The sequence below is a fragment of the Nannospalax galili genome, unplaced genomic scaffold (genome assembly GCF_000622305.1).
Source record: "Nannospalax galili isolate Female #2095 unplaced genomic scaffold, S.galili_v1.0 scaffold139, whole genome shotgun sequence".
Classification (NCBI taxonomy): Eukaryota; Metazoa; Chordata; class Mammalia; order Rodentia; family Spalacidae; genus Nannospalax; species Nannospalax galili.
Window position 1 is genome coordinate 4,097,962 of NW_008345884.1, and position 11,175 is coordinate 4,109,136.

At 39.4% G+C, this 11,175-nt stretch overlaps 1 protein-coding gene across 2 annotated transcripts in view; it reads right to left on the reverse strand.

Moving 5' to 3' along the window:
* The window catches only part of C9 (complement C9), a 57,984-nt gene that overhangs the window by 14,532 nt on the left and 32,277 nt on the right, over positions 1-11,175 (reverse strand). For both annotated transcript variants that reach the window (XM_029567802.1, XM_008842122.2), the window contains exon 5: positions 8,394-8,532. In XM_029567802.1, coding sequence (XP_029423662.1) covers positions 8,394-8,532 — 139 coding nt within the window. The remainder of the gene's footprint in view (positions 1-8,393; positions 8,533-11,175) is intronic.

Consider the following 11,175-nt stretch of genomic DNA (forward strand, 5'->3'; position numbering starts at 1 on the left):
AGTAAAGAAAGATGAAATCATGAAATTTGCAGGTAAATGGATGGAACTAGAAACTGTTATACAAAGTGAAGTAACACAGACTCAGAAAAAAAAATCAACACATGTTCTCCCTCATATGTGGATCCTAGAACCAAACCCTGATAAAGTGAGTATGTATCTAGAGATAACTACAGGATCCAGGATAATGGAAAGGAACCAGGGAGGTTAAAGGAATAGAAAGAACCCGAAAGAGAAGAACAGTAGGAAACTGGCCTTAATAAGGGAGATATGGGTAAAAATTGGATTAGTTTCAGGGAGGGGGGAGGGAAGGTTATTCAAGTAACCTAGGGGATAAAGGGAAAGAAAGTGCTCAAGAGAGGTAGGACTGTAGGAGAAGGGTATTAGTAAGGGAGAAAGGGGGGAAATGGAGGCACCTTAAGTGGGAAAACCATGATGGAGGGGTGAGACAATGTGAGGGATAAACAATGCCTAGCTAGTTTTGAAAACCAGAGGGAACCATATTACTCCTACAACCTACTGACAAATTATACATAGCAGATCAAGAAATATATGTCTAGGTAAGGTTTATCTGAGAACAACTGGTCTTGCCCAAGATTTATTTACATGACACACAGTAATTAAAAGTACCAGACTGGTGGAACTAACCTTCTTGCATGTTTAACAGACATACTTTGCAGCCTATACTAATTTGGTCAGAGAGACATAAAGGACAGTGTTTGCTCCTTGCCCTCCTAGGTTGACTAGATCCACGGGACTATGGGCATCTCTCAACATGTCCTATAATGGTGGTGGGTCACCTGTCCTCTTGATCAAGGAGGCCGTGGAGACCCCACCAGATGGACTTGAACCAGTGTCCAGTCTACAAAGAGGAGGGTCAACACAGAGGAATCATTTCCTCCATGCTTCTAAGCGAAGCCAACCACGGTCAAGCAGGACCTTTGACTTACCTTCACATAGGTGGAACTGGTCAAAGAACGTATACAGGGGCTCCTCCCAAGCCCATGTGACCCCTGAGGAACAGATCCTCAAACGACATTAAGAGTAAAAATAAATCGGTTTTATCTGGACCAACTGTATGGCCTTAAACACCCAAAGGAAAGTATAACCAAAGATTAAAGGGGCCAATATGATTTCTTAAGAGTTCATATGCATAGCTAAAGGCTACATAACAAGCAACAGTGCCAGATAGGAAATACCTTCTTTTGAATTGTTGGCCAGGGTGGCTAAAGGGACTTCCAGATAGTAACCCAGCATAGAACTGGGAAAATGAACAGCAGACCCCAATCTTATCTAAAGGAATATTGACAACTGATTGCTGCTAGATGAGGAACAGCTGACCCTCCTAAAACAAAGACCTCTAGATAGGCTGACTAGATTCACCAGAAGGGCAAGTATTGGGGAATGGCTGGAGGTGCTGACAACACAGCAGATAGTAGCAGAAATATCAGAGTATAAGGGCTCTAATGTTGGGAGGGAGGCTATGGGAGGGTGCCATCTGGGAAGTGGGTGTATTGTTGAATAAGATGGTTTGGGATGTTGTGTATAATATACACACACACAAATCAACAAATTAAAAAAATGTATTATATTTGAAGAGGAAGCATGGAAATTTACGTCAGGTTAATTAGTAGAGGTGATAAACATTACCATTGAAATCTACCTGATGACTTTATATCCATGCTCAGATGCCAAGGAGCTCAGAAAGCAACCAACTGTCACTAGTAAAAATCAAATATATAGAGATTAGAAACGCATTTGCAAACATCTTGTCAATTGCATTGAAAATGAATTTTTCTGTATGAAATTGTGTATTTTAATAATGAAATTGAGATCTTTTTAAAAGGTTAAAACTGCATTTAATTTTATGTCTTATAGGGTTTATATTGAGTACAATATTATATAACTGTAATAATTTAACTGTAAACCTAAAAATTTACAGCCATTTTGAAAGAAATGCATCTTAGCTCAGGAAATTGTTATTGAATATTTCAATGCTGTTGTAATGAAATACTTCTTCTAAGTATGTGGTTATTAAATAATTAAAAAAAATATGCATTTAATTTTATGTCTTATAGGGTTTATATTGAGTACAATATTATATAACTGTAATAATTTAACTGTAAACCTAAAAATTTACAGCCATTTTGAAAGAAATGCATCTTAGCTCAGGAAATTGTTATTGAATATTTCAATGCTGTTGTAATGAAATACTTCTTCTAAGTATGTGGTTATTAAATAATTAAAAAAAATACCCTCACAAAAGCAACTTTAAGGAAGAGAGGTTTACTCACCTGCAATTGCAGGTTAGAGCCCATCATTGTAAGTCAGGTGAGGAATCTGAAGGAGCTAGTCACATGCACAGTCAAAGGCATGAGGAGAATGAGTGCATGCGTGAATCTGCTCAGCTTGGCTTCTTGACTCTTATACAGTTCAAGACCCAAACCCAGGGAACGGTGCCCATTTTTAGGCTGGGTCTTCCTATGTCAATTAATGTAATCAAGACAAACCCATCTATATCTATATCTATATCTATATCTATATCTATATCTATATCTATATCTATCTATATCTATCTCCATAGACCAACCTGATCTGTATAACCTTCATTGAGATTCTCTTCCCAGATGATTCTAGTGAACAATTAAAACTAATCATCATAACTCCACCCCTTGTTAACTTGACACACAAACACATCACCATTAAGCTATAACCTTCTACCTCTTGTCCCCAAAGTCTCATGTTTATTTCATAACACCTTTAATCACAGCACTTAGGAGGCAGAGGCAGGTGGATCTCTGTGAGTTTGAGCTCACAGTGAGTTCCAGGCCTTCCAGGGCTACATAGTAAGACCTGATTAAAACAAAAACAAAAGGCCAAAGTCTCTTAAATGTGAGCTCCTATGAAATTAAAAACAAAACAAAAGAAAAAATAAAAGCTATGTACGTCCCACATATAATGCCACAGAATAAATATTCTTATTCCAAGAGAAAAGAACTGGTGCAAATAATCACACCTGAACAAAACCAAAATTCAACAGGGAAAAACACCAAAATCCACAGCTCCATGTTCAACCTCTAGGGCTCACAATGTAATCATCTAGGCTCCAAAGAGCTTGGTAGCTCTACTCCTCCAGCCCTGCCACATACAGCACACATAGCTTTCCTCTTAGGCTTAGGGAAGCTCCACTCCATACCTGCAGCTCTCCTTGATGGACATCCCAAGGTGCTGGCATTTCAATTATTGTGGGTTCTCCATTGCACTGAAATGTCACCTTTGCAGATTCATGCAATGGCTTCTCGGGGCTTCTATTCAGGTCTTCTGACCCTGCCACACAGTGCCTAACCTCAAATGTTCTCCATGACCCCCTCAATCTTGTGTCTTTCATGCCTTCAAAACTGATACCATTTGAACGATTCTTAAAATGCTGCCATGTTCTGGACCTGTTCCTCAAAAGTGGCCTGGCCCTCTTGGACCACAGGTATGTAAGCTTCTATGTGATGACCCTGAAGAAATATTTTTCTATTGTTTCAGTATAGTGCAAGAAGTTTATACAAGATAGCACTGATCTTTCCATCAATTATAGCTGCTTCTTTAGCACCAAACTAAATACCAACATGCCTTGAAATTTCCTCTGCCAAACAAATCAGTCTATTATCTTCACATTCAACTTCTCTCAGGTTCTCAGTTCGCAGGTAGAATGAAGCCAGATTCTGGGGCGCTGCTTAGTTCCTGACAGAGTCTTTAATCCCCTCTGAAACCTCATGAGCCAGGCCTACACTGTCTGTTTCTCTTAGCATTATGGACTTCCAAGTCCCACTATAAATGGCCCATTAATCTCTGCTCCCAGTTTTTCTAACCCAAAGTTCCAAATGCTTCCACATTCCAGTCATAAAACATTCAATTGGCATAAGTCTACCAGAGCAATGACTCCACTGCCTCTGTACTAATTTCTGTCCTGGTTTCATTTTTGTTGCTGTAATAATATACTCTGTCAAAAAAAAAAAAAAACTTGTAAGGGTTTATTCAGCTCACAATTCCAAGTTACAGTCAATCATTGTGAGGTAGCCAAGGAAGGAATCTGAAGCAGCTAGTCACAGCCACAGTCAAGACCGAGAGGATGAATGCATGTATGCTCACTTATCGGTTAGCTTTCTCTACTCTTACACAACTCAAACCCAGGGAATGATGCCTCCCACTTTTAGTGTGTATCTTCCCATATCAATTAATGTAATCAAGATAATCTCCACAGATATGACCACAGACCAACCTGGTCTAGACAATCCCTCATTAAGACTCTCTTCCCAGGTGATTCTAGATTATATCAAGCTGACAAAACTAACCATCACAGTCTACCACCACCTTGAAGATATTACTTAATAACCTCTCTGTGCATAGTCTGATTTTCAGGCTAGAAAACAGAGATACTTATTATACCTGGCCCAAAGGTTGTTATGGGATTCAGTGAGTTAATTCATATCAGATAAGATACGTGAGTCTAAAGGACCTGATTTGTAGACTGGCATCATCTGCCTGATCCTACACAGAGTAGGAACTTATATTCACTGGAACCCATTGGTGACAGGGTGAACCTAAAATTCAAGGCTGCGAATGCAGGCCTGGTATTAGGTTATATTAGGTCTTGTATCAGCAGTGACTGGCCTGAACCTGAGTCTTTGAGTGGTACATTTTTGATGGGGAAAGTCTGATACCAAAGTCCTCAGATCTCATCCAGGAATCTGGGTTAATAGAGTACAATAAAACCATGGAACCTGATTTAAACATACAAATTATTGCTTTCAACAACAGTAAGGGGTGAGCCAAAGGAAAACAAGTGGAAAGGGGTCTGTTTTGTAAATATAATCACATTTCACCTTCCTCATTTTCATATACTTTGGTTGCTTTCAGTCACAATTTCTGACTTATAAATTTATGTGTCAGTACATATTGATCTATTACATGACACTAATAAAGTATCATCTTTGGCTAAGCCTTTCACTATGTTCTAAAAGTAGTAGTGAATATTTATTGAGTGCTTGCTATGCACCAGTAACTCTGAGAAATTTACATATTTAGATCCATTTATACTCACAAGGTAGGCAATACTATTTCTGTTTTCTACATAAAGAAATTGAGTCACAGTGATAAGTAATTTATCCAAGATCTCATAGCTTCAGAGTTCCTCACCATGCAGTGTGGCTTTTCAACCACAGACCATTTGAGATAAGAGACATTACATGAGGTAATATAAATATAAGAATATGTCATAATGAGCTACATAATTCTTTTGAGTAATAAAAATGATGATTTATTGCCAATAGGTAACTAAAACAAAGAATACAAGTTAATTCGTGTGGGCTGGCAAAATGAATCAATGGGTAAAGGTATTTGCTGTCAAGCCTGTTTCATCTCTGGGACCCACATGGCAGGAGAGAACTGTCTCCCACAATTTGTTCTCTGAATTTTATGCACACTCCACGTCATGCACAAATAAAACATGTAACAAAGCTTAGTTCATCTGATATAATCAGTGAGTTCCTAGTCTACACATGTGTGCAGTTGGTAATGGGAAATAAGGAAATGCAGTTAACAGGTTTAGTACAGATACACAAGAGATGCCTTATCTTATTGATCATTTGAATGTGAAAAAAGTCCTCTGTAAGAAATTAAAATAGAGATTTCCTTTCCTATAAATTCATGTTCACTTATGTACAATTATGACAAATTATGACTACTCATTTTCGAAGGCCATGACAGTTGTGTTTAAGGGGATCTCGGGCAATGGTGATTCCATGCTTTAAGCAAGGACCTCTTTAACTCAAATAGCTCTCTTCCATGATTGGTACCAAATAAGTACTCAAGTCTACATTCTTGCCTACTTTTTTTTTAACCTTGATGGAAAAACTCATTTGAAGGCATTAATACCACCTGAACTAATAAAAAGTGATTTATAACCTTCATTTATTCTACTTCATGTGAACATAGATTAGTCTTGCAACAGAAAGCATAACTGTTTGATTATGGGATACTGCTCCAAATAACCCCGGGGGTGTAAGTAACATACAGGGCATGTACAATGACTTCTAAAATCTAAAACATTCTGAAATGTTGAGCCATATCTTTTTCCAGAGTTGGAACAAGGGGAAATCAGTGTATTTACTTACTGTCCTGACATAGGTTGAAGAAGAGTCCTGGCCACCCAGCCCTTACTAGTCCATGCCACACATGTTACCACCTCTATACAGGAGCTACGAAGCTGGTCACAGAGATTGTATTAGTCACTTTTTAATCACTGTGGACAAAATATCTGACATAGACAACTTAGGGGAGGAGAGGTTTATTTTGGCTCGTAGTTTCAGAGGCTGCAGTGGGTTCCTAATGGTGGGGAGAGCAGGGTAGTGAGAACAGCTTGGACTGTAGCAGTGGGAGCATTAGCTGGCAGCTTGTTCATTTCAGAAAGGCAGAAAGCAGAAACTCTAGGTTGAACTAGGGTTGGGCCATATCTTCCCACCTAGTGCCCCACTTCTTCTAACCCAGACTCCATGTCCTAAGTCTTCATAATCTCTCAAAACAGTGCCACCAGCTAGGCACCAAGTATTTAAACATATGAGCCCATGGGGGATATCTCATATACTTCTCACCTGGAGCCTAACGGTGGTGAAGGCAGGGAAACTATAAAGTGCAGACTTTAGAGTTGAAAACAAAATAAGACAACACAACAATCACCTTTTACCTGGTGGCAAAGGCCAGCAGTGCTATGTTTGGCATATTCTACTTTAAAAAGCACTTAAAAACTTTATTTTATGTGTTTGTGTGTGTGGAGGCACTGTGCACCATGGTGTGTGTGTGGGGAGGGTCAGAGGACAACTTGTGGGAGTCTGTTGCCTTCTTCCATCACGTGGATCCTATGGATTGAACTTAGGACACTATGCGTGGTGACAAGTGCCTTTACCAGTTGAGCTGTTTGTCCAGATCAGAAAAATACTTGTTTTAGATTGGCTGTGGCCTTTCCTCACAAAATTTTGTGCTTAAAAGAGGCAAACATGACAGTACAGGGAGAGAGCACAGTCTTAAAATTTTCCTGCAGATTTGTGGGAAATTAGTTATTTTATTCTGGATTTATAGTTGCAGAGAATATGATAGTGTGGTCAATTTGTGAACAAAGTGCTGATCTGGTCATTAGTATTTACAGGTGAACAGGATCACTTCAGACTGAAATAGGAAGGGATTTATTTAGAATATTGTTTTTTTTCTCAAATAATATTATCTATACTTATCTAAGAGTCTATAAATTTTATAGTCTAGTGGGACTGACATCAGCAGTAAGAACTTTGTTGCAACTAAACGAAGAAGACATAATGAACCTTCTTCACTAAAGGACCAGCCCAGGGAACAGATGCTAACACCTTAGTTCAGAATAAGCTAATTATTATTCCTCATTGTATCTTACTTTGATAAAAGAAGGCAAAAAAATTCGTTTTTTGAATGGGGGTGGTATCACTCTGGATATTTGAGGTGAGTGAAAATAGTTCCTCACATTAGTCAAACATCCTCTACCTAGGAGGATACTGAATGAAAAAAAATGAGAAAAATGAGTTTTCAGAGAGAGAGAGAGAGAGAGAGAGAGAGAGAGAGAGAGAGAGAGAATTCAAGTAGCATGGGGGAAGTTTGACCACTTCAATCACTAATCAAATCAATCCTAATTTTACTTTGAGTCATTTCAGAAGCTTGGTTGCCCCCAGCTTTTTTTTTTTTTTTTTTTTTACAGAATCTAAGTATCTTTCCAAATCTTTATCACCAGATGAATGCAACTGAAGACTGATGAGAGACTACTTCATGTTTCTTTTTAGAACAAAATATTTTATTTATTAACTTTATTTCTTATGTGTATTTTTATTTTTTAAGTATATTGCCTGCATGTAAGTGCACACATGTCATACAATGCCCACAGAGGTCAGAAGAAGGCATAGGATCCCCTGGAACTGGAGTTACTGAAGGTTGTTAGCCAGTCTTGTGGGTGCTGGGAATTGAACCCAGGTCTTCTGTAAGAGCAGCCAGTGCTCTTGCCAGGTGTGGCGGTGCACACCTTTAATCCCAGCACTCGGGAGGCAGAGGCAGGCAAATCTCTGCGAGATGGAGGCCAGCCTGTCAGCTACAGGGAGACTGTCTCAAAAAGACAAAAAATGGGGAAAAAAAAAAAGCAGTCACTGTTCTTAACCCAAGAGCCCTCTCTCTAAAGAGGTCTGAGCTATTTCTTCTCTTCTTTAAGTGAGCTCCAAGTTCACTTTAAACTCTTATTGTATTGGAATTTTCACTGTATCTACTATTAAGCTTATCAAAGTAACTTTTAGTAAAAAGAAAAGAAAAGCAATGCGTTTTCTCAGGAGGAGACTTACTTCATAGGCCAGAACAGCTACGTTCCAAGGTTTTCGGTAGTATGTCAAAGTATTTCCATCCCGTATCCTGTCACAGAATCCATTATAGAACTCATTGTCAAAAGGTGTGCTTAGGGGATCCATCCCCAAAATGTTGATCCTGAAAAGAAGCAGAATGAGTCAGAGGGGAGATACCATAGCTGATGCAGGGAAGCCCTCTGTAGCCGGGAGAGCGGGACCTCGGTTCATGTCACCGTCACCTCACACGTGTAGGTTTAATCGGGAACAGAAGCAAGGGCCTGCTCACTCTCTGCACAGTTTCTTGGCAGAAAGCGTGCCTTGGGAGGGTCTTGTAAACTCTTTGGCTGCTAGGGCACTGCTAGGGCACAAAACAGAAAGGCAGCAAGTAAGAAGTAAGACACGTGGGGCCAACTTGGCTCCTGGAGTCTTAGCTCCCCTGCGGTAACTCTTACCTAACGTCCCGTAGTGAACGAAGAGCCAATGACTATAATACCAACTATTTAAATTATTTGAGAACACAGCATCTCAGGGGGGCAATATAACCTATGCATGTAATTCTTCTTCTATGAATCACCATTGGGGACTTTCTCTCTCTCTCCATTCTCTTTCAACTTAAGCCTTTTGCTCCAGCTGTCTCGGTGCTTGTCAGGAACCTTATTCCCCCAGGCTCCTATTATTCCTGGTAGACTTTCCAAGATAAGCATAAAAACATTTAGCATCTGAGCATGGCATTCTCAAAAGTTCTACCATTTCCCCCCAGCAAAATTTTTTATTAAGCAAGTTTTAATTCATAAATAGGAATATCCTTTCGTTTAAACAAATTGAGTTAGATTTCTAGGCTTAAATACAGTATCGGCACGGGAAGCCCCTAGCTCTTTGCGAAGTGCACCTTTGCTCCCTGGAGGAGCACAATCGCTGTGCTGTAAGCAGCATGCTGTGCAACCAAGGGCTCTGAGCCCAGGCCTCCAACGTGGACATTTGACCCTCACACCTACAGCTCCACAGTGTGAAAGCATAAAGTCTGTCCACTGTTCTAGATCACACTGGTAACTAATTAATAGGATTATAAATCTGGATGTTTGTTTCAAGAGCAATTTGTGAGAGTGCTGATGGCCTACCACAAGTCCGTTGCTGATGCAAAACAGAAAATGGAGCTGTGAGTACTGCTGATGGGAAAACTCAACGCACATAGTGCATCTTAATTGAATTTATTCTATCAGAGAAGAAACATTATGAGTCAACTGTAGTGGACGGACAGTTAAGGAACAGTAGGGGAAGCTGAGATTAGGATAACAACCATCTCATACTGCCTAACTATAAGTTGCCTTTTCTAGCAGATTCTAAGTTTTAATAAGTTTAATATAGAGCTGAAAATTAGAGCTATTTACTTGAATAAGCAGCAGGAACAAATGCCTGGACATTGTAGAGCTGCTTGAATTCCAATTCTTCACCCATCCTTGCATCTACAGCCTCCCCTGGTATCAGGCTGGGCATTATGCTCAACCACGTGTCTTGCTTAGGCTAGTGGCATGCCATTCAAAGTATCAGCTGGTCATTTCAGCTCTGGAAGAGCCCTTGTGTGCTTCTTTTTGCTTTCTTTTATTTGTGCAATCTCCTTGAGAGGGGTTCTTGTGATAACTGCTGCTGCTTTTCTTTCCTTGGATGCTCTTACAGCCTAGCATCTCACTAAAGATCAGTAAAGCAGTGCCATGCCAGCTCCTTCAGCTCAAAGGCAGGCCTGACTGTCAAGTCTAATTTTGTGAGCAATAACTTCTTGCCTTTGTTTCACTGAGAGTTCAATGCAATTCTTCCATCTCAAAGTCATGCAATATTGGAAAGTATTGATAATATGCCTGCTTAAAAAGGATCCCAACTAGATGTTAAATGATAGTGAGCATTGTCCTGCAGTGCATGAAATTAACATTTGTTTCTAATGATTATTAACTTAGGTGATTAATACATCTGTATGTTCATAGTGTTTATAATGAACAGGGAATGATATGAAGACAATGAATGCACAATCTACTTCCATGAAAATTACTTGAAAGTCGGGGAGATTGAACATATAATTATCTATTTTTAAAATTAGTCCAAGAAGCATTTATTTGTGCCAAGGACATAGTCCATGTGAATGCTCTATAAAGCATGTGTTCGACAAGAGATCATCCTGGGAAGGGCAAAGAATGAGTTTAAGAAGAAGAGGTTGTAATCTGGACTTTGATGGGTGTATCAACTGGGAAGGTGCTGGAAGCATAGGAGGAATGGAGTGGGCAGCATCCCACATGTGGAACAGCATGCTCTGGGATAGCATTCTTTCTTGTACACCTTCTAAAGGAATTTTGATTAACTACCCCTTCCTAAACATTTTTAGTGTGGTTTCTAATATATTTTTATCTTAAGCATAAATAACTGCAAAGGATATTCTTTCCCAGTGGACTGAAAATATAATTACTTTCTACTTTGAAAAATAAATCCAGTAAATATAAATTGCACAGTGATGATGCATATAGATCTCTCACAGAATTTTAACTTAATATAATGTAGTGTATACTTGAATGTTTTTGTTAATCACCATTTCATACTTCTCTGTACCAAAAATATATTAATTAAAAATTTAAAATATTATGGGGCTGGAGAGATGGCTCAGCAGTTAAGAACACTGGCTGTTCTTACAGAAGATTTGGGTTCGAATCCCAGCACCCACATGGCAGCTAACAGCTGTCCATAACTCCAGCTCCAGGGGATCTGACGCCCTCTTCTGACCTCCATGGGCATTGCATGA